Below are 23,893 nucleotides of genomic sequence, written 5' to 3'. Positions count from 1 at the left end.
TAACACCATCAGTCATGATAATGCCTAAAGTTATATTTGTTTTATATCTTGCTGTAATGTTCTGCATTCATGTTTTTTTTTTTTTTAATTCCATGTTGCCATTTATCTGCTCAGTTCCTGCCTAAAACAGATTTAACTGAACCCTCCTAAACAAACATACCTATGCTGTGTTCTCGTTTGGATGCTGCTTAGATGGGTAAGGTATATTTTAGAAATGCTGACTAAGCTATATTTCACCCTATTTTTCTATGATTCATGTAATTCTAGCTGCATTTTATCATTAAAATACAATGATTATTTGGGATAAAGGCCTTGAGGGTAAAATGATGTTTCATAGACTATTTTTATAACCCTTATTAGCTTCAGCATGGTGTGAATTCTCTAATAACGTGCTTAGACTGAGCAAGAGAAAGATGCTAAACCACCTCAGGGCTGATCAGTGAAATGTTTTTACCTTTGCTGCATATCAGATACCCCATACTGCTGCACGGCTGTTTTATTATGCTAATTTATGACAAGTGTGTTTTTAAAAAGATTAAGGAATTATTCCAACATGCTGCTTATTTTCAAAGTATAGTTTAATGTCTAGGTACCAGCACGTGATAGAAATTTTAAGATTTAACATCTTCCTGGACTTTGAGACAGTTGGATCTACTTTTGTTTAAAGATTACATAGGAGAATGTGTTTTTTGCTAAAAGAATCAAGTAATGATGACTAAGGTGATGCCTGAGGTTAGTATGACTTTCAGCTGAACTTGTTCTGATTGGTAGGATGAATTTTTTTTTGTATTTTTGTAAAACCATACCCAAGAAATTTTAAGCCTTTTCACTTAAAGCAAAAGCTGTTAAGCATTCAGCTCTAATTCACTTGAGCAGCAAGGAGCTTCTCCCAAACTTCACCATCTGGATACTGGTGTTTCTTTACAGATTCCTCCTTCATTTCTGTTGAATAACCAGCATCCTATCAAAGACAAAAAATGGAATCATGTTAATAACCACCTAGAACAAAAGTCATTTATTTTACTTATTTCTGCTGTTCCTAGAAATGCTTCTAAATCTAAGCCAGAGGCAACTGAATTAATATTTTAAAAATAAGTTTGCAGGTTGTTTGAAATGAGGGAGAGGGACGCACTTTATTGGCTGCTTCTCAGGATTAGTTAACTATTCACGCTTCCTTTGATAGTTCAACCTCTGTTGGTGAAAATGAGCCCGGATATCTTGAACAGAAGGATAAATGGCGCAGATAACACAACTGCAGTCAAAACCTTTCACTAACTTGCTAGATGGTGCTGGGTTTTTTTTTAGTTTTGTTTTGTTTTGGGCAGGAAGGGCCCAAGGAGTGCATGTTTTCAGGTCCAGCTGGTGAGGAAAGGCTGGCATGAGAGAAGCCTTGTCAGGGGCATCCTGACCTTCAGGCCTGGGGAATTTGGCTAACTAAAGAGCCGTTTGTTTCTAGATATTGCAAACAGACTCGAAGGAGACAAAGCTTTGTGCTCTGGGGTCTAGCTCCTGAGAAGAGTAGGGCAGGGCTGGCAGCACCTGGGGGGGGCCTCCCTGGCCAAACTCACCTTAGGAGGCATGTAGGAAGCCTTCTTGATTATCACGGGGTACTTGAAGTGCTCGTGCAGGTGGTCGACGTATTCACACATCCTGGGAGGAAGGAATCGGGTTGGGGTAACAATGCCTTCAGTTAGATAGTTCATGTGATGCTGTTAGGGCAAAGGGGCGAGCACCACTAAGAAAGGATGGACTCTGCCAAGGCTTGGGCTGATACCATGTATTTCTATGTAAGTCCTCAGCCTCTGGACTTCAGGTTCTTCTCTGTAAGATAAAGCAGTGTGGGGGCTTGGATGAAATGAACTGTGAAGTATCTTTTAACTTAAGGTTTTGTGACCCAAAAGGCATCAATTTAGACTTAGACGTATCTGGGATTATTTGGGTGCCTCTAGCCAAAAGATGAACAGATTAAAGTCACCAAATGAGGTCCCTTCCAGCTACACAAATGATTTAGAAGAGCACAGGTTTTAGGATCAGACCAATCTGTTCAAATTTGGTGTCAGCCACTGTCTAGTTTTGTGACTTGGGGCAAGTGACCTAACTCTACTGCCTTACTTCAGCCATTGGTTAATGAACAGCTGAGATGAGCAGGCCGTGTGTCCAGTGCTGGGGACACAAAGGAACTGGTAAGAGAGGGCCTTGTGGTTTCAATGGCCGTAGATACCAAGTGGTTGACTATAATATGTACTGTGTATAATCTATAAAGAACAGGCTACAGATGAAGAACCGGCCCCTTGGGAGAGGACCGTGGGCCTTGAAGAATGAACAGGGAAGCGGTGCTCCACACACAGGATTACAAAGCAGGTGTCAGCACACGGCATCTGTGTCTGGTGGCTGTCCCTCCTGCATGGTGGCATTCCCAAGCAGTGAGGTCTGCTTTCAGGGAGTGGCATGAGGTTCTCACCCACTCATGGGTGGGCATAGTGCCCAGTGGGTCAGGTCTGACCCTCTTTTTTGCATCCTTCAAAACTTTGCAGGACCTGTCAAGGTTGGTTGGAGCCCCCTCCCTTGGTCCTTTAAGGAACTGAAATGAGAGGGCAAAAGCAGAACAACCTAGGAGTGTTCATTTTCTAGTTTAAAATATCTCAGGCATATTAAAACCCAGAAAGAACCATTACTTTATAGTTGAAGTCCCCATAGACCCTCACAGGTCCCATTTCTCAATCCTGAACTTGATGTTCACCTTTCCCATGCATGTCCTCATGCTTTCACTATATACTCCTAGTGATCTTTCTGCACTATCGCATTTAATTCTGGGAGGAAAGAAAGGCATAATAAAGTCGTATGTCTGCAGGTGACTGGAAGGAGATTGTCCTAATTTAAAGCTCACCTGGCGCATGTTGAGATATAAGATGGAACTAAAAGATGCAGCCAGATCCTGAAGACTCCAGTGTTGGGAAGAAATTGGACAGAAGCAGAGAGTATACATATGATGAAAGCGGGGCTTCAGAAAGTCAGAAACAGAAGCTGTTTCTGGTTTCCATTTGGTTGCAGACTCTCCCCACCCCCCTTATGTACCTAGAAAACAGTAAGTCAGCTGCCAGGAAACCACGCTCTAGAAGAAAAAAGACTATTCAGTAGTGGGTCTCAAACTGCCTTTGAGTTATGGGATGTGCCAGTGGCCAGGGGTCTGGCCTGGATTGAGAGACAGTACTGAAGTTAATGCCACATCACTGACCTGTCTTTGAGGCTTGCAGAGACTGATATGAAGTCAAATATAATCAGGTGCTGCACCAGTTCACAGAGGCCAACTCCACCAGCATGCGGGCACACAGGAACTAAAAGTGAAGACAGATTTCCACTGAGTGCCAAGTAGGGCAGAGAGGGAGAAGTGAAGGAGAACCTGCGGCTTTGCTTGTTGCCTGCAGGTGATTAAATCATTAATATTTAGGAATGAAAATCATCAAAGATTCCCTGATTAAGCCTCAATGACAGTTAGAAAAAAGTCAAAATGGGAAACTCCAGAGGGAACCAGGCAGGGAAATGGTGTTTGGTCCGCGGCCCCGCGGTGCCCTTACTGTCAAACTTTTTGGCCATCAGCAGCACTGAGAGGTTCTCGTTGACACTCCCCAGCCTGCAGCTGTCGATCTGGAGAAACTGCAGGGCTTTTGCCTGTAGGAGTTGCTTAAATATCACTCTGTTGTGGCACTGGAAATAGAATTAAAATACACCCACAGAAGAGTCAGCCTCGGCCTTCAGGATCTGTACACCTGGCACTGCGCCCATTCCGAGTCTCTCATTGGTGGCCTCCTGGAAGCCCGGACTGTATTCATTTTTTGTTCTCACTTGGCATGAGGTGAGCCCTGACAGGCCAGGCGGGGACCTTCTGATCACTTCGTTACAGATTTGCTGGCAGAACCACATGTGTGTCACGTAAAAGTCACACCACTCACCACCTATCAGTGCATAACTGCCACCTCAACTGGTAAGTGGGAGATGAAGCATCAGGATGAAATAAGGGGATGGCGATGAGCAGGTGGCACGGGCGACAAAACAGAAGCGTGGCAGAACGGCGCTGCTCCTTTTGCCAGGAAAGCCGAGAATCTGTTCCCTCACACAGCTCCGCTCGTGGGCCGCCTGCCGCGGGCTTTGGCAGGCGCTTGTGCTTCGTTTATAAGCACAAAAAGGGAACGCAATCATGTTTACCCAGTTTGGAAGCTGGCTTTCTTAAAACCACATGGTGCATATTAGGCCCCTGCAGCTTTAAGTTGCTGCCTTGTAAATTCCGATGAGCTACTTTGAAAGAGATAAATGACCTTAGTCATAGGAATTGTAGAAGAACATGCAAACTCTTGACTATATATATCTTACTCCAGACTATGAAGTGGTCTAAGGTGACCCAATTTCTAAGATTAAGAAAAATCTCCCAACTCAGAACAACACAGGTGATGTAGCCTAGCGTATGCCAGTGTCCCCAGTCAGTGGCCAGTGTGTGCTGACCCTGAGGAGACATCTCTTACCTGTTCTCCGGTGGCAACGCCAATTCCCAGGGGGACCAGTGCCTGTAAAATATAAGGCAACCTGATGTTATTTTCCTAAGTTTTTGAACTGAGACTCCTAATGTTTAAAAATATTTAGAGCTGTTCAGCTATCTAGAGCTGAAGAAGGAAACAGCCCTGCTGTCGAGCCGTGTGAAGTTTAAGGAGCTGCAGAAGGTGGTAGAGGGGGTTGCGGGGGGGGTGCACTGGGCCATCTCTGTCTGACGCCAGTATGTGTTCCATCCCACAACCAGTTCCTCCCTGATTTCTCACCCATCCGGCAGCCTTTGGTTTAAATAGGGCTACTCGTGGAGCTTGCTCTGTCAGAGGATGCAAAAATATAGGGCTCCCAGAAGTTACACTTTCTCCTTATGAGTGATCCACCTGGCGCTCTGGCTTATAGATCTGTGCTGTGAACCCGGCTAATGGGAGACTCTCCCTGAGAGACAGGATACTTCTCACATATTCTTACATATGAAAGGGAGAGAAGCCGGCCCGAATTCAGGTGAGTTTCCCCAGGAAGCGCCCTGGTTCAAGGGCTCTGTGGAAACGGATGGGCAGCCTTCTCATGGGGAGGCCTGACCTTGACATTAGCTACGCAAACCTTTGCTTGTGAATCAGCCAGAGGAATCTACACTTTGTTTCAATCTGGGTGAGTAAAATATTTGAGTATCAGCTTTCTGTATTTACAAAGTATGGGAATCAGGTCTGTTAACCTTTGGATTGCTGGTAGCCTTTCAACTTTTAGCAATTTACTTTCTCTAAAATAAACAGAACTGTGAAAGGGAATATAAGCCCAGGAATCTTAGGATCTGTGACCACCACTCTAGCAGCAGCAGCAGGTTTTTTACCTTGGAAATGGTGGCATGCCCCAGAATGTCATCAGGGGAGGTGGGCTCCTCAATCCACAGGGGCTTGAACTCCGCCAGCTTCGCCATCCACTCCACGGCCTCGGGCACATCCCAGCGCTGGTTGGCATCCATCATCTGAAAGGAGGGAGAGACCCTTCGTGGGGAGGTGTGCCCGCTGCTGACCTTGCTGCAGGCTGTGGCTCCCAGGGAGGAAATGCTGTCACTCGGTGCCACTGACTGCTGGGGCCCAGCACACACCCATAACAAAGGGAGCCCGAGAGCAGCCACCAAGACGAACTCTGGCTCCAGATACTGTCTCAGAGGAGATGCAAGTCGCTCAGGGAGCCGCTGTGAGGTCCAGAAGTGCCCTGGCCTCGGCCCAGAAGTGCTCGCTGGCCCTGGAGCTCCAGCCTGATCTACGTTTAGAAACCGCCCAAATACATTTGTCTTGCAGGGTTCATCATTTGTAGGAACTGTTTTATCACATTCTGAATCATGCACAGTTAATACCGAGTTTGTTCAATAGTCACTTATTGGCTATTGCCTACTATGTGTTTGGCACAATAATAAATAACCCAAACTCTACCATTAATTAGGCATCTACTCTGCTAGACATTTAATGGATTTTGTCCCATTTTATATTTATAATAACTCTATGAGGCAGTTCACATTAACCCATCTTACAGACAAGAAAACTGACATGCAGAGAAGTAACTTGCTCAAGGACGATAAGTAAATGGTGAGTTCAAATCCAGGCCTCTCGCTCTAAGGCCTGGGCCCTCTGTGTGCAGCGAGACTGCCAGGAAGCCAGGTGCTGGGTGTGCAGAGACAAGAAAGGGCCTCTCCATCCCTGATACCATCACACTTGGAGAAGTCAGACACAGAGATGGATTTCTTTAGTAGACTGTTCTGAGTGGTAAGAGGTCCCTTGTGGGACGCTGTGGGAACCAGAGGATAGTGCGCCCAGAATCTATTTCTGTCATAAATTATTTAGATGAGAATGACCTCGCAAGACAAAACTAGCATTAATTCATGTATAAATAATGGTAATTTTGATCTTAGGTACAGGACTCAAACTTCTATTTTAATATATGAAACATGCCTCCAAAAAAATATAAAAACATCTTGTGACTATTTTATGAAAATATTTTACACATAGGAGGAAATGTTTTATAAAAATACGTAGGAATGACTGATCCTTAACATTTATCTCGGCAAAAGTTCCAGCATTTCTTGAGCAATGGCTCCCTGAGACCCACCTACCTGAAGGTGGGTTGGCAGATTTGTTAAGAAGGGGGGTTGAATGATTGACATACCGGGGGCGCCAATGGGAGACCGGTTTGCTTAGGCGCATCTGTCCTAGCACAAAGAAACAATCCCTAAACCTGATCTTACTGAATTAGTTCTGCAGAATAAAAAACTATCAATCAGCCCCCTCAGTTTTTTGTTTTTTGTTTTTTTAAAGAATTTGCCTACTCCAAGAGCTCAAAGCTGTACTTCTGACATACGGTGTTAAAATTCCCAATGTTCTTTAATCCTTGCTTGAAACAAGTTGTATTTTGGCCCTGGACAAGGCTTCTCACATACAGCTGCTTGCTTCTCAGTGGCAGGGAGGTTATTTACCAGCGTCTTCTCAGGGCCGATCATGTTTCTGATGAGTCGGCATCTACGGATGTCATCCTGGAGATCAGCACCAACTTTTACCTTAAACCTATAAAATAAATTTGGTCTCGTAATTTAGATCTGTCCCCTGACTTGGCAAAGACACGTGGCTTTTCTGCAGAAGTGACTGTTTCTGTCAATAATTCACAGGTCACGTTTTCTAGTAAACTCTTGCCCTTTCCCAGTCAATCTTCAGATGAGCCACTCAAAAATAACCCTGTACTGAGTGAACTGATGAGGATGAGTATAATTTTTGTGACTTTCTGTCTGAATTTAAAAAAAAAAAAATCCCACAAGGACTCAGAGGCAAAGAATATACAAATCAATTTTCACTGCAAAGTAAAGGAGCTGTTACAGTGGAGGATTACTGGACTGAATGTCAATATTATGACATAGTATGAGTGTGTTTCATGTTTGGTAATTGCAATCATTGTTGCTTTTGTTGTGGTCATCCATGTACAATGCTTGGTGTCAGTCTATTTATGTCTTGTAAAAATAAAATACAGTGTGTGTGTGTGTGAATAAAAAAAAAAAAAAAAAAAATAACCCTGTAAGTGTATCTTTTTACTCAGTATCGGGGCAGTAACTCTACCTGCTGTCCTGAAGTCCAGCAATGGACAGAGCAGCTAGATCTTTAATAACATTAACTTGAGTTTTTGCTGTGCCATGAAGAGGAGTTAAGAACGGAAAAGGCATAGTCAGACTTGGCGGGTGAGCTGGCATCCTCTCCCTCACTCGCCAGCCTCTCCTACACACGGACGTCAGGCTGCCGCTTTGGAGCCAGGATGGCCCAAGGTCCTCCTTTCCACAACACCCACCCTCTGCTGACAAAAAAGCCCCTGTCACAGCCTGTGCCATTCTCTCCCCTGCGCTCAGCACCAAACACACTAAAGATGACCTTTCTATCCTGGGTGGAAGCCTTAGCTTCTGGATGCTGGGCTTCCCATGCTCAGGGGCCTAGGAAATCTCTCCTCGGCCTTCTCTGACTCAGCGGTGTCTACTCCAGCCTTTCCTGGGTACATGGAGGGAGGGAAGGTGCCAGCACTTACTGAGCACCTGCTACCAATCCCGGCTGTGCTGGTCCTTTTCAGAGACAGCAACTTTGAGGAGAACCATGAGATATTATTATTCCCATTTTATAGAGAGAAAATGAGGTTCAGAGAGGTTGAACAATTTGCCCATGGTCACACAGCAGGCAGGCACTGCAGGAGATGAAGGGAAAAGGCATGATGTTGATTCCAAATCCACCACATCCCAAGCGTCTTTCCACTGCTTCATGCTGCCTCCATCAAGTTCTCAGTCCCCAACCCTTTACTTAGCTGAGGACTCAACCAGAATTCAGTGCCTCTCAAAGTTCAGTGGGTAGGCAGATCACCCAGGGATCTTGTTAGAATGCAGATTCTGATGCAGCAGGTCTGGGGTGAGGCCCAAGATTCTGCACTTTTTTTTTAAAAGTTGGTCGGAGATCTTTTTTTTGGTCCTTACTTATTAAGCAACCTGTACAAATGGTTTTCTAAACCTACCGCAAGTGGCAGCAGGGCATGCTAGTGCTCCTGCCCCACAGACCACACGGAGCAGCAGGAGGCGGTGGCCAGACTGTCGTGCAGAGAGCCTGGTGACGGGTCCCAGGCACAATGTCCACCTTGAGCAGCACGGATGGACTCAGTGACCAGATCAAAAGGTGATGGTCCCTCTGTGTCCTGCACAGCTTCGGGATTCGGGGCCACTGCCCACCATAGTTTACCCCAAGGAAACCCCAGGAGGCCCAGGGGTCCATAACCACACAGGAGAAGGACAGAAGAGAAGGCAGAGGGTTAGTCTGGAGAGGAGGTGGCCTGGGGAAGAGGGGGGCCAGGCTCTTGGGAGAAGAACTCCGAAGAGAATTATTGCGACCAGTGGCTGGAAGTTATAGGGAAGCAAAGGGTCTGCTACATTGAAGCTCTTCTAACACTCAGAGCCTTCCAACAACGCACAAGTGCCCTACAAGCTCTCTGCCTCTGGAGGTTTTCACGTAGAAGCTGAATCAAAGCTTGTTACTATAGTAAAGAGTAGATTTCTAGATCAGGGCTGGAAATCAATGATCTCTTTCAACTCTGATGTTCCAGGATTCTAACTAGACTCATAGCTCGTCTTTGAAGAAAGAGCTTCAGCTGAAATTTCCCTTGTGTGTCCTTACACACCAGACTGCTCCGGGCGAATCCTGGCCTCCTTGGTGCCTTTGGATCCTGGCTCCTCTCCACCGACCAGCCTCTCTTGCTAACTGGAGAGTCAAGTTCACCCAAATAAGTTACCTGGTCCAGCCGTCCTCCAGCGCCTTGCTGCAGAGCTGTGGGGAGAGGAGCAGAGCCGTCACCACACACTCTCCTAGGTCTAAGCAGCACCTTGGCCATCTCTGATGCGGCTTCACAAACGCTACGGCTGTACCATGAACCAGAAGAACAACCATGTGTTGAAATTCAGAGCAGAAACAGCTTAGCCAACAGAGCATGACCGCTTGGTGACTTTCTTTCCTCATCTCTATGGGAACCATTTCATTAATGGTCACAACATTCCTCGTTGGGGAATGGAGCATTTCTGTCCCTCTTTTTAAAGCCAGGATGTTCTGTGGCATCCACACAATGAGTGGATAAAAGAGTAACAGACAGAAGCTAGTCTCCCCCCTCTCTCTCTCCCTCAGCGGCAGGCGAGCGCAGGGTGACGGGAAAGGGCAGTAAGGCAGCCAGGCGCTGACCGCCCGCCAGGGGCCACCACGTGCTGCGAGCATCACACCACGGCAGCATTCATCGGCATCCTCAAAACCCCCCAGGACAGCTATTATTTCCCCACTTCGCAGTGAGGAAACTGAGGCAGAGCACGGTTAGGGCTCACATTGCACCATGTTATGCTGCTGCCTCTGCCCGGGAATTGGCTTCCCCCTCCAGGGCCGAGGTGGGGCTCACCAGCTCACGGGCCCAGCATCCACAATGGAAACGGCTTTCCTTTTGCTCACGTCCAAAGACCTCCAGGGCGAGGCCTGGGATCCCTAACGATTCAGAAAGGCTAAGAGGAAAACATGACGTCTCTCCAGAAAGCCTGTCTAGAAAACCAGGTTCAAGCGCCCACCTGCTTCAGCGTGGCGTCCGAGTAGCCCAGCCAGGCGCACGATGTGGTGTAGGCAGGGTAGCCGTGCGCCAGCATTTGCTCTTCTGTGGAAACACGACGCTCGTCAACATTTTGTGTTTGCGGGACCTTCAGCTTTAGACTTGCCCGTGGCTAAGGCGCTGCCCACAGAGAATCCAGCTGTTCTCCTGCCCACCCTGCACAGGCACCCGGAGGCGGTGCGGATCCCAAGGATGTCACACCCAGGGCCCGGGATACCCTCTGGGACGCCCTGCTGGCCAAGGCCTTGCCCGTGGCGTGCAGTGTAACCCTAAAACTAGCCTTGCTCCCAGCAGTGGCCGAAGTGAACTCTGACCTAAGAGGTCACACCAGGAGGCCGCTGCATCTAGACTCAACCGTCTGTCCATGGGCCTGCTGCAGGGGGATGATGCGAACCCCTGGACGCTCAAGGACGGGGACGCTCAAAAGTGCACAATGACAGCAAAAATAATGAATTTCCTCACAACCCACCTCGCTCTTTTTTCCCAACTTGACCTTTCCGCAGGATTTCTGGAAAAAATAAAAAGCATTATCACTCTTTCAGACAACAAAGCACTCGGCCCCGTTGCTTCCATATTAGAATGGACCAGAAAGCTCCCAGTTCCTGGGCATGACTCACCATAGGCTTCCTCCTCTGTCAGGACGTCGGTGATGTACCTAAAATCTAGGCAGGATACCAGCTTCCTGGGGTCCTGGCAGCAAGATAGCAGGTAGGAAAGGCCCACATCAATTCACAAGTGGATTATGTTTCTAAGAATCTGCTGGACATGGGCTTATTCTGTCCGGGAAAGGACCTTTGGGTCCCCTTCTCCTCCCTCCCCGAAGTCGGGGCTTTGGCCTCACTGGGGAGGCCCACATTCTCGGCTGGGTCTCTGGCGAGACCTCCCCACCCCAATCTAAGTCAGTCAGTTTGGAAGCAGGTTGTACTGTGACCAATAGTACTCTGCTGTAACCCTTAAATATCATAAAAGCTCTCAATGCTGAGATTCTGCTTCTTTTAAGACCACTGGCATTGAAACAGGGAACAGGATCCAAAAGAATGAAAAGTCCACAGGTGGGATTTCAGGCACCTTCCTAGTGGCCCCAAATCATTCAGTTCTGGGGGCCACCTCCAGCACCCCTCTGAGAGGCCAACCTTGAGCCTGCAGGTGGCTCAAGAGGTCCACGTCCTTCCCCTTCAGATGGCGCCCCCATGCCACCCGCAACCATGTCAGAGAGATGATGTTACAGCCTCTCGTTTTCACTTTCCTCCAGAGAAGGGACAACGTCTGCCGGCCCAACAGTCTTCAAGGCCATGGTTCTTTGTTTTTTCTTTTCTTTTTTTTTTTTTTTAGTAACTTTATTTATCTATTTATTTTTGGCTGTGTTGGGTCTTCGTTGCTGCGTGCGGGCTTTCTCTAGCTGCGGCGAGTGGGGGCTACTCTTCGTTGCAGTGCGTGGGCTTCTCATTGCGGTGGCTTCTCTTGTTGTGGAGCACAGGCTCTAGGGCACACGGGCTCAGTAGTTGTGGCTCGTGGGCTCTAGAGCGCAGGCTTAGTAGTTGTGGCGCACGGGCTTAGTTGCTCTGCAGCATGTGGGATCTTCCCGGACCAGGGCTCAAACCCGTGTCCCCTGCATTGGCAGGCGGATTCTTAACCACTGCGCCACCAGGGAAGTCCCAGGACCTTCGTTTGTTAACCACCAGATTTTCAGCAACCATCTAAGGCATCGCCCTGAGCCAGATGATGCTCAGAGAGGTTAAGCAGCATGCTCAAGGTCACACAGCCAGGAAGTGGTGGAGTCCAGACTCAAAGCCAGGTCTGCCTGGGTCTGAAGTTCACTCCCCTTAACCTGCCCAGAGGTTTTTCCTCCTTGGCAGCCAGGTGCTCATCCCTGATATCAACAGGTCAAGGAGAAAGGAAACGGCAGGGGCACATCTTTAGAATTCACCGTGGGCTCCTTCCTCAAGAGTCTGATCTGCCATTTGCTCTTGGAGTCAAAGTGACCAGATAATATTTTAATAATAACATCTTGCTCATCAGAGTTTGTAAGGCACTTTTCTCAATTGGTCTTTAAACCAATTCTATGGAGTTTCTAGAGAAGTTATGATTATCCCCTTTTCACAGTTAGGAAATGGAAACTCAAGAATTTGTATTGCATGTGTAAGCAAGTGCCACAGTGGGGGAGGCGGGACCATCGGACCTCCCTGCCTGCATGAGCACAGCTCTTTGTTACTTCAAATACCAGAAAAAGAATATTAGACTTGGGACTTCCCTGGTGGTCCAGTGGTATAGAATCCGTCCTGCAATGCAGGGGATGCGAGTTTAATCCCTAGTTGGGGAACTAAGATCTCACATGCTGCGGGGCAACTAAGCCCGTGCGCCACAACTACTGAGCCCACATGCTCTGGAGCCTGCGAGCCACAACTAGAGAGAAGCCCGCACGCCACAACTGGAGAGAGAAAAGACCCACGTGCCACAACTGGAGAAAGAAAAGACCCCCATGCCACAACTGGAGAGAGAACCCACACGCCGCAACGAAGAGCCCGCACGCGGCAAAGAAAGATCCCGCGTGCCGCAACTAAAGACCCAACGCAGCCAAAAAAAAAAAAAAAAAGAATATTAGACTTTACTGGGTTTTTGTTTGATCAGCACTACAGTGATTGATCCAGAGACAGTGCTGAATGTATTTACTGATTATCAAAAGGCAAGTAATCCATGAAATCCATTTCATTTACAGAAACAATGAGAATATTAAAGAATTTACTTACCATGTCAACAAGTAACTTCCACAGAGGCTTGAAGAAAAGAAAAGATTTGTAAAATGTGTGAAGTACCCACTTGTTTTCTGACAGTAAATGCACTAGTGGCGAATTCCCACTATCAGACTAACACCTGCCTGCCTGCCCACCGGCTCACGCTGCCTCCCAGCCCCTCGCCTCTGCCACCCCTTCTTGCTCAGCCCTTTCTAACCTACTCCGACAACAACCTGACTGTGGCCAGTACCTCTCAGCGGAGACGAATAATCGAACAATTCTCCATATGTCACTTGGGAGCCTGCTGTGCATTTGCCTTTGCTCGTAGAGGAAGTGTTTGTGCTGCAGGGTCACAGAGGTGCTGCCTGGAGGATTACCTTTCCCTCCTGCTTGGCCCACAGGTCCCACACGGCATTGAGAACGGCCGCCGTGGCCAGATGCACCACACCCTTCTCGGGACCGATCTGGTTAGGAAGCAAAACACACCAGCACTTCTTAGAAAAGAAAAAGATATTTAGGTCTTCTAGCCAGGGACACGTTTCATGAATTAAAAGGCAGCGATGGAAACTCACTTAGAGGGTAAGCTCTTTTTCAATAGTTTCTAACCTATAGAAGATTTGCAAGAATAGCACAAAGAACTCCTGTATATTTCTCTCTCTCTCTCTTTGTATATACATATATACACACATATACACATATGTGCAGAAAAATAAAATATATAATATAAACTTATTTTACTGAGTAATTTGAGAGTAAGTTGCAAATATCATGCCCCTTTAACCCTAAGTACTTCAGAATGTAGCTCCTAAAAACAAGGACATTCTCTTACATGACCACAGAATAAGGATCAAATTCAGGGAATATAACATTGATAGAATACTATTACCTACAAAGACAGTCCATAATCAAATTTCACCAATTGTCCCAATAATGTACTTTGTTGTATTCACATATTGCATTTAGCTGACATGTCACTTTAGTCTCTCTTTATCTGAAGCAAATTTTCTTCTTTTTAAAAATGATATCAATATTCTTAAAGAGTACAGGCCAGTTGACTTACACAATGCTCCTCCATCTGGGTTGGTCTGCAGCCCCATCATGATTAGATTGCAACGTTGCCACCACATTTTTTTGTTAGGGCTGTTATCTTTTAGCGCTTGGGTAAGTCAGTATCCTTTAGGCTTCCCCACTGTGTGGTTACCATTTCCCTCTCTAAGTAAGGAGATTAATAGTGCCCCCAAGTTTTAGCATCCATTGGTGATTCTTGCCTCAATCAATTACAGGTATGGTTGTAATATGGTAGTTTTCTAATGTTACCATTCCTGTTATATTAGTGTGTATTCGATTGTAATGACAAAGTTTCCCTTGTTGGTTGGTTGTTTGCTATCTGAACGGACTCATGGTGTCTTAGGTTATTCAGTGACTTTTACGCATCACCACCACATTTATTTTGATGCTTGAATTGTCCCAGATTCGACCAGTGGGAACTCCTTCGAGGGGATGCTTTAAAAGCAAGTTTCACTTGGTTGGCAGAAGTTAAGAATGAAATCCGAGGCAATGTGGGCAATGTGCCTTTCTCTGTGCATGGACAGGAGACTGAGCACTTAGGAAAAGACAGAGCTGATGTCAGGAGACATCGGCAAGGTCTCGGCTGCTGGACTGACCTTACTGTGATAAAATCCTCTCTCTAGAACCTCATTTTCTTCATGCTTTGAACTTAGGGTTCAAATATAGCCCTATACACATAAAGGTGCTCTGGTCTTTCTCTTCTTAACCTTTGACCTTCTCTTACATTTGTCCTTAATAACCTCCTCCCACAACTTCAATTCTACTCACATTATGTCTCCCTTAAAAAGGTTGTCCATTCAGCACTTTATCCTCTAGAGGGTCTAGACCACTTCTTCCCATCCAGGGAGCAGAGATGAGGTCCATAAGGGCAGAGATAGCTCTCAGGATCCAAATATGTCCAGATTCAAGTCTTACAGAAAGGAACAGATTACCTCAAAATATTGATTGCCCAAATGGTTCAAGCCCTAATTTATCTGAATAAAATGTTTTACCTTAAAATTATAAATCTGTGTCTATTTTCACAAATGCTGCAATCAAAGGACATGAGACCTGAGTTATTTATAGAAGTGTTTTACAAAACAGGTGCCTTACCCATCTGAGCTGCCCGTCGCTCGTGAGCTGTCTGTAGAAGCCTCTGAAATCACCAACAATGTCCCCAAGGTCCTTGTTAAGCAGGTGGGGGGCCAGGGCATTCACAGCACAGACAACTATTAAAGGGGATTTAATTCTTGTTTAGTTTTGGTGTAAATAAATTAAGACACGCAAGCACCACAAACAATCTAATGTGGGCATTAATGAAAATAATTTTAAATACAAAAGGTACATGCCTTTAAAAATTGCCCCAAATATGTCTTCTATGGTAGTCATAACTAATAGCACACACTAATAGCACACAATAGAATAGCTGTTAATCTATATACTGAGCTTATTTTCTGAAAAGAGCAAACCCATTTTGATTGACAGAGCCATAGATCTGAAAGTCTAAATCATGTTCCCAAATCATTTTCCTGTTCACTTTGTAAAGTGTCCATATGTCAGCTTCAAAACCAAACCTTGCTAATTCATTGTTCCTAAGGAATAAGACTCTGACTTATAGAATTTTTTAAAAAAATGCCTTTTCATCATTGTCAAGTGTAGACAGTATCTTGAATTCACAGCATAACTCTATTAAAAATGAAATGAATTTGCAATTAGCTTAATACTTACATGTAAAATGTTAAACTACATGAAAACACTTTTCATAAATGTTAAATTTCTTACCATTGACTTGTGATAGACTACATTTTTCATAACTAATTTCAAGGTTAATCTTCATTTGGGTTAGCATTGCCATCAATTACTTATTTTTGGTGTTCTACTTAAAAAAGACTTTATTGTGTTATTTCAGATGAACAAGTAAAGTAACAAACTGTATGGGAAAGATCCTTCTATCCTTTGCTCAGTCTATGTGTAAATGGCCAAAATAATCAAACCAAGTCATCAACTTAGCCCTAAAGCAATGAATTTATTATTAAAAATTTTGATCGACTTCTGTTTGGTATAGCCACTGCTTCAATATTAAAATTCTCACATCATTTCACAAGATAGTTGTAGAGGCACAGTTTTACTATCAGTCAGATCTTAGGAGAAAGAAGTTTTGCAAGTATTTAAAACATGTTCTTAGGATATGCTTGGCCTCTGTGTGACACAGTCCTCAGATGACTCGCACTGGCTCTCACACAGAGCATTTAGGGCTGATCCACACCTTCCGTGTTCTCTAGGGCTTTTGTTAATGGAATGCAGACTGATTCCAGTTCAGGTACTCATTCCCTAGAACTGTGAGAAGACAGAGTGCTCCCCACTCCTTGATGGTTGGTGCTCTTGGATTAAAGACATCTGAAGAGCAAGTCAGCGACTCAGAGAGTCCGTATCATTATCTGCATCAAACCTCTGATCTACTGAGATGGTTGCTGAAAACCATGGACTGTTCACATCACAAAGCAAACACATTTAACAAATGTTGAGGATGGGCTCATCTTTCACAGCTCTAAGAGAAGCGCAAGCAACACTAATATATTCACCTAGAGGATGTGGATTCTCCTCGCTCAAACTGAGGCCACTGCAGGAAGTTTACTAAAATTTGGTGCCTTTCATAGAAATTTGGGCGGTGGTGGTCTGACTCCAGTGTGGAGAACAGTCTACTTCAGGTGTGCATGTCTGAAGCGATGGGTGGGAAATCTGTCTGGAAACACTCGGCCTTGAAGGCAGCTCCGTGCTGACTGAGGCCAGGGTTCTCTCCTGTGACTACATCTGTCCAGGACTCACTTCCTGGGACCTCCTGCCCGGGAGGAACAAGTCAGTAAAGGCTATGGAGGACCGTAGGTCTGAGCTCTCATGCTGGCAAGAACCCTTATGGCCATTTTTTCTCTTTAAAAATTATGCTTTTTTCACCTCTTTTTCTTTTCCTATTAAAAGAAACTATATTGGTCTCATTTATACATAAAAAATCAACCATAACTTTCCCCGCTCTCTCACATATAGGCGCTCTCTTCACAGTAATGAGGAAAGCATTGTTTTCTTTCTGTTTTCTTGGATCATAAAAGGTGATTAGGTAAGTAGGCTGATAAAGGCTGCAGAAGAACCGTGATGAGCTAATGGAATTTTTTTCAACTTTAATTTGAACCACGTAACACGTTCAGTGAGATGGCAGTGGCAGTGAGTCACCAGAAAAGTGCAACAAGGTTAAAATTAAAATGGGTTCCATCATGCTGTGGTCTGAAACAGGCGGAAGCCACCTCCATCACCACAAAAGAGCCATTTGTTCCAGGCACAGAGAGATGGAAATTGATTTCTCCTGCTCGAGGCATCCATTGGGACAGTGTGGGGAGGGGAGGGGAGGGGTCAGGGAGGTCCCCACACAGTGAACTCAGCAGCACATCTGTCCCAGGGACCACATGACGGTGCAGCGTCCCTCCACTGCGGGCCCAGTTCCAGGTCCTGGCTGTTAACAGAGAGTGGTTCTCATGGCTTGTCCCAGAACACATCTTGTAAGCTTGCTGAGTTTTGTACAAACTTTGGGGGCCGCCCTGTGTGGTTGGAGAAAGCAGCTTCATAAAGTGCTCAACTTACACCAGAGAATTAAAGTTGCAGGAGAAGCTGATACATAGCTCAGCAACCTGTGGGGGTCAGCGGTCACTGCCTGGGGGAAAACATCAACAGTGAATAGTTGACTTAGGGGGAGGGGGTCAGGGAATCATTGCCGAGGTGCCTCCTTCTGCCCAGCCAATTCCTAGTTACCCCTCAAGGCTCATCTCAAAACCTCACCGTTGCTCTGAAGCCATCCTGACCCTCCTGGACAATGAACTAACCTTCTTTCCATGTAGCTTGTACTCAAAAAAAAAAAATAGTCCTTCTCGCACTGCACTATTGATTCTTTTATGTCTGTCTCCCTGAGAAGTTTGTGCTTTCCTTCTCCTTGTATGTGGGACTCTGTCCCCTTTCTCTCTCTCTTAGTAAAGTCATTTCTGCAGCGCCTGGCAGAGCGCCTAGCACACAGGAGCACACAGGAGGCGTCTGCAGAAGGCCCACCTGACAGATGACTGGACGGTAGCCCTGGGAGGAGCTGGAACAGCCTGATGGCATCCATATAACGCTCAAGAAAGGTTCCCTTGTCCTACACACACACACACACACACACACACACCCCTTTTATCTGCTTGATGATACTAAAATCGTTCAATGGGTCAAGACTTTTCTTCTACAACTAGGCAAGGGCTGACAGTACAAATATCCATGAGGGAGGTATCGCATCACCACCAAAGTTAGAGAATCTATTTCCTCCCTTCCTGGACCCTCACCCTTCAACCTATCATAATTCGGCTTCAGCTCCTAATGAGCCATTGAAACTGATCTGTCAGAGGTCATTTTGTACATATTGAATTTTGTACGCTGTGCGTGCATTAAAAAAAAATTATGCATTTAAAAAAAAAACAAGCAAATAATTTGTATGTAAATATTCTGGAGAGAAAGCACTCCAGGCAGTCAGGACTAACTGAGCGGCTGTCTGGGCCTCAGTTTCCTTATCTCCAGAAATGTGGACGCTCAAGACCGCTGAGCCCTCGTCCAGCTCTGAGAAAAGACAGGCTTTACTCACGGCTCAATGTGCATTCTTCACTATCTGCTCTTCCAGATGAGAGTTCTGAAACTGGGCAGGACCTACAGACTTTTCTGCCCAGAAGAGCAGTGAACTTGAAACCAACTTGGTGTGGAATATTCAGAAAAGCAAGTAGACTCTGTGCACACAACAATAAGCCTTGTTCTGTGAATGCATGCCTGCCTACGTCATGTCCCTCACTCACTCACGCAGTTCAGGTCCTCAAAGCTCTGCAGAGAAATCGGCTGAGATTCAAGGATTCACCTGCAGTCTACGGATGACTACAAGGAGAGAAGCCAAATTCTGCTATTTAAAAATGTATCCCAATGAAATAAACCATCAAACATTGTTTTTACTCACTTCAAGCAGTGTAAATATGGAGGAAAATAAGGTCAGAACTGGAATGTAAATGAAACTTAAGCATTCTAGAACCTCAAGGGATGTTCAACTCACCAACTTCAGTGCCTTTCCCCAGAGTGAAGGTGATTCCGTAGCCCTTGAGTCCATCTTCCGCATCCGTCTCCAAGACAACGTAGGCAGCTGAGTAGTCAGGGTCTGTGTGCTGCAGGGGAAATGCTCCCCCCAAATCCGCAAACGTGAGAAATCCCCAAATAAACCCGGGAATGACGTCACGTAAGAACAGAAAACACCAACAAGAGTTCCCATCAGAGGGAACTGTTCATGTTCCCCAAAGGAAACACAGGAGCTCTGAGTGGACAAAAGGAATGTCCTCCTGAAGGATGGCAGTTGGACTTGAGGTGAGAGTGAAGATCCAGGAATGAGATCTGGGAGTCTTTGACATAAAAGTGGTCACTGAAGCCATGAACACAGAGGGGGTCTTAATGGGAGTGTGTGATGAGACAGGAAAGGCATTGAGGCCTGAGCCTTGAGAGGGAAGAAGGGGGTCAGTATAGGAAGTAGCAGCCAGAAAGGCAAGTGGTCAGCGAGGGAGGTGGGGGGCAGCAGACAGCAAGAAATGTAGACCAGGGTGAAGGACACTGGAAGCAGAAATAGAAAGGGCAGTTCCAAGAGAAGGAAGGAGACACAGGTCGACTTCAGGTTAAGGAGGAAGTAGATGTATGGGATGGAGGCAACAGGCATGGACCAGTAATCTAGGGTTCGGTGGGGAAGGGACAGAAACGGCGTGGAGAGGTGTAAGGGCCAAGTAAAGACTATTCCAAAGTGGGAAGCCCTGTCCATGTGGATGGAGAGGGGCCACTAGAAAAGGAGAGACTGAAAATGAAAAGGGAACAGGCCCTGGCAGTCAGGAAAGGTGGGCATGGGGACACAGGCGTAAATCAGTTCTGGAGAAGGACATGCCTTACAGAATAAAGGGAAAGATGAGAGGGATGGCTGGAGGCTGATGTGCAGAGATGGGGCCAAGGGCGCATTAGTCTTCAGTCTTTGTGGTGACACAGTGGTACAGGACTGGGTGGCAGAGGAGGGAGAGAGTGGTTTGGACAGCAGCTCCCGGGAGCTCAGCAGACAATGGGGAATGGAGAGGAAAAGTATGGCTGGGACAAGACATGGAAGCAACCTAAGTGTCCATCGACAGATGAATGGATAAAGAAGATGTGGTACATATATACAATGGAATATTACTCAGCTGTAAAAAAAAGAATGAAGTAATGTCATTTGCAGCAACATGGATGGACCTAGAGATTATCACATGAAGTGAAGTAAGTCAGACAGAGAAAGACAAATACCATACGATATCACTTATATGTGGAATCTAAAATATGACACAAATGGACTTTACAAAACAGAAACAGAGTCACAGACATAGACTACAAACTTATGCTTACCAAAGGAGAAGGCGGGTAGGGATAAATTAGGAGTTTAGAATTAACATATACAAACTACTATATATAAAATAGATAAACAAGAAGTATTTACTGTATAGCAGAAGGAACTATATTCAATATCTAATATAAACTATAATGGAAAAGAAAAAAAGAAGTCTGGCTGGGAAGTGGCAGGCTCAGCTGGAGCTGGGCTCTCTGGAACCGTAGTGAGCGCCTGGATAAGCGCTGGTAAGAGCACCGCAGGCCTGAGGGCTCCACGTTTCTTAAAAGGCTGGTAAGAAATCGTAACTGGAACCCACTGCTTGAACAAATATGGGGAACAGTTTCAGGGCTCCTTCATGAAAATACCCTACTTGTGATCAGGAAGGCTCGCTCTGCTGCTAAGTGCTGAGGGAGCTGAACTGCTGAGTGCTGTGTGCCGTGAGGGTGGGGGGAGCAATCCTCAGAGTCATGGCAGTACTGCTGAGGACTGACAAGCAGACTTTCGATTAAGAAGGCACTTGGGGGGAGTTCCCTGGTGGTCCAGTGGTTAGGACTCTGCGCTTCCACTGCAGGGGGCACAAGTTAGATCCCCTAAGATCCTGCATGCCTCGGGGTGGCCAAATAAATAAGTTAATTAATTAATTAATTAATTAAAAGGAAGGCACTTGGAAATCAGCATACAACACACACCATATCTCTGGGAGATAATACTTCAGTATTTATGAGCTTGCAATACAGGTGTCAGATAATAATCTCTCCTGACCCAGAGGTCATAAACCACTCAGGCCAGAGACAAATTCCATTTCCTAAATTATTCCACAGTAAGCCAGCAATCTTAACACTTCACAAATTCAAGGAAGAGAAAAGTGGAGGTCAGCGCTCTTCTGCTTCAGTTTCTTCATATGTAAACACTAATTACAGCCACAGTTATTGCCAGCCTTCTCTGTGTCAGGCTCTCTACACACATCTCATTTACATGTATGAAGCAGACACTGTTATACCCATTTTACAGATGAGAAAACCCAGGCCTGGAGAGATTGTGTGGTTTCCCCACAGCTGCTACACCTCAGAGGGGCAGAGGCGACAGCACATGATCAGGTATTTGAATTTTACAAGTCAGTAAAATTTCAAACATTTGTTTGGAGATCCACAAAGGATTGCCCAGTGGGTGTGTTTTGTCATTTACCATAACATCATATAAGAAAGGACAAATAAGCCTTTTTAAAAGCAGGAAGAACCTAATCTCAGAATAAAGGACATTCTTTTAAGTAACGTTAGCACTTTTTAACAAGAGGCCATTTCAGGTACACAAAGAGCACAGGGAATGTAATAAACATCAGTGTGCCCTCCATCCAGCTTAAGAGGCAAAACTTTACAGTGTGAATGAAAGTCCTTGGGTACCCATTCCCCTCCCTCCATACAAGTAACAGATAATCATTATCCTAACACGGATGTTTCACACATTCATTACATACCCTGCAACTTTGTTTTTCCAGTGTGCCATGTGTGAGTGGGCCGGGAGGGGCAGTGAGGATCCAGTGGGGACAGGACTGGAGGAGACCCTGCACAGGACTCATATTTGGGAACCACTGCACTAGAAGGTGGTGGTGGCGTGGGGTGTCCCGCTAACACTCTCAGGGAGCAAAAATGCCCTTCAGTGCTTACTTTACTGCATCTCCAAAGGCTGACACCTACTTAACTCTTTACGTGACACATCCTCTATAATCATGTTTTCAGGTAACTTCATGAGAGCCCCCTCTCACACGACCCAGTTACTGCGAGTTTGCTCGTCTGGTTTTCCAGCCAGACTGTGACTCCTTCTCTTCACAGATGGGCCTCTTGGGTTAGGAGCTTTTCCAGGTCACACAGCAAGCTGTGGCGGAAGCAGGATCACCACCTAAAACACCCTGCCCGGGGCTTCCTGGTCTCCTTCTGGTTGAGAAGCTAGCGCTGTGTTTTAGGGTTTCACTGGTGGGAACCTAACAACATCGTTTTGCAAATACGATTCGCATTTCCAGCAAAATGAGAATTGTAAACGTAAAAACAGGAAATACTAAACGTCAGCAAAGAAAGGAAAGGTAAGAAAAAAGAAAAAAACCTAGAACGGTGGAGAGTCTCTAGATACCTTCATTCCCCTTCCTGACCTCTCCACTTACAAAAGCAACGGTTCCAAGGTTGGGAACCTTCCTGGGGCCCGTGGGGTGCCCCGCGCCTAAAGGGCCCAGCGTAGGCGGGGCGGGAGGGCACCGGCGGTCAGGCAGCGCTTACCATAGCGTCCGAGCCGTGGCCCCCGAGCGACGTGGGGAAGCGCACATCGCGGACCGAGAGCCGAGAGATCCTGCCGCGCACCATGTCGCCCGCACCCCGGGGCCGCCAACTCTGCGGGACACCCTCTGCACAGAGGCGGTGTGTGCAGAGCCCGGCACGGTGGGCGCTGATTGGCCGCGCGGCCCGGAGGCGTGGCCGCGCTCGAGAACTTGGCGAACTTTGCCAACTTGGCCCGACTGGAGTGGCCAGCCCAGTTCAGGGTCCCATGACTCACACGTTTTTCGCGCCAAGTTTCCGCCCCGTACCGGGGAAGCTGCACCACAGGCGGACTCGTTCAGGTTCTCCACCCACCTCGCTCCGCATCGGCGACCCCGCAGGACCCTGCTCCGCCCAGACTAGAAACACGCAAAGTGACCTTACCGGGAGCGGTGCCCGAGAGTGTGAGTCCGGTCAGAGTGCGATCGCCTAGCAGCAGGTTCGGGTCAGCTCAGCCAGGCGGCAGGTCAGCCAGGATAGCCTTGGGCTAGAAGATCCTAAGGGTCTTTAAGTGACCTCAGCCTGTTTACCACCTGATAAATTAAGAGGCGGGTCACCATTTATTACACCCTTGCTGATGCAGAGTGCTTTAAATACATGACCTCTTATCCGCCCAACCCTACAAGGTAGGCAGGTCATGTCCACTTTATTGGTGAAGGAATGGGGACTCGGAGAGATTAATTTAAGAGACGTGCCCAAGGCCACACAGCTAGTTAAGTGGCTGAGAGTTCTAGCTGCAAACCCAGGGCTCTGTCCTATGGGTTGCAGGGACTCTGGGGTTCAGAGCTATAGGATCCCTCTGACAGCATGGTGAAAGCTATGGACACCACCCCCTCCAATGTGCACCTGTAAGTTTTTATACCATTTTGGGGGGCGGGGGTCACTGACCCCTTGCCTTGTAGTACAGCAGGCCACCTTTCAGTTCCTACTTCTGAGGACTGCTTTGAAAATTTAATGTTTGGGAAGCAGTGCTATATAGATATTCCATTAATATATGTTCCTGTTGGTATGGCAAGGATGTTTTCAGGGATACCCAGGTCACCTCTGCGGCTCACGGATGCAAACCCCATTGAATGAATTCCTTTGGCTAAAGACTGAGATGGTTAACTCAAATGCCTACAGAGGCTGGGTGGACACCAAGAAGCAAGGTTGGGGGGGGGGGGCGTGAGGCAAGAGGCAGT

The 23,893-nt window shown here is 46.5% G+C and overlaps 1 protein-coding gene across 7 annotated transcripts; it reads right to left on the bottom strand.

Annotated features, from left to right (window-relative positions):
- Nucleotides 1-17: 17 nt before the first annotated feature.
- On the bottom strand, nucleotides 18-22,843 carry ENOSF1 (enolase superfamily member 1). 7 transcript variants are annotated; one of them, XM_036822979.1, is made up of 17 exons: nucleotides 22,677-22,843; nucleotides 19,075-19,204; nucleotides 15,081-15,196; nucleotides 13,298-13,384; nucleotides 12,936-12,962; nucleotides 10,806-10,878; nucleotides 10,658-10,696; nucleotides 10,151-10,233; nucleotides 9,340-9,374; nucleotides 7,010-7,097; nucleotides 5,387-5,521; nucleotides 4,518-4,559; nucleotides 3,576-3,705; nucleotides 3,236-3,335; nucleotides 2,888-2,935; nucleotides 1,569-1,650; nucleotides 18-961 (listed from the first exon to the last, which is right to left on the bottom strand). In XM_036822979.1, exons 1-17 carry the CDS (start codon nucleotides 22,758-22,760, stop codon nucleotides 860-862), a joined length of 1,401 nt encoding a protein of 466 aa, XP_036678874.1. In that variant the 5' UTR covers nucleotides 22,761-22,843; the 3' UTR covers nucleotides 18-859. The 7 variants fall into 7 exon arrangements, with proteins under 7 accessions (XP_036678874.1, XP_036678875.1, XP_036678876.1 ...); XM_036822980.1 differs by having other exon boundaries at nucleotides 19,075-19,183; XM_036822981.1 differs by lacking the exon at nucleotides 2,888-2,935.
- Between the last annotated feature and the right edge of the window lie 1,050 nt (nucleotides 22,844-23,893).

The sequence above is a fragment of the Balaenoptera musculus genome, chromosome 14, assembly GCF_009873245.2.
Source record: "Balaenoptera musculus isolate JJ_BM4_2016_0621 chromosome 14, mBalMus1.pri.v3, whole genome shotgun sequence".
Lineage (NCBI taxonomy): Eukaryota > Metazoa > Chordata > Mammalia > Artiodactyla > Balaenopteridae > Balaenoptera > Balaenoptera musculus.
This window is presented reverse-complemented; position numbering and strand designations above follow the sequence as displayed.

Excerpts from the sequence above, each read along its gene's own strand:
- ENOSF1 (XM_036822979.1), bottom strand. The coding sequence starts at position 22,760 with ATGGTGCGCGGCAGGATCTCTCGGCTCTCGGTCCGCGATGTGCGCTTC. Across the intron at positions 3,706-4,517 it reads GCGTTGCCACCGGAGAACAG|TGCCACAACAGAGTGATATT; the intron begins GTAAGAGATGTC and ends TTCTATTTCCAG. Across the intron at positions 962-1,568 it reads CTTCCTACATGCCTCCTAAG|GATGCTGGTTATTCAACAGA; the intron begins GTGAGTTTGGCC and ends TGTCTTTGATAG.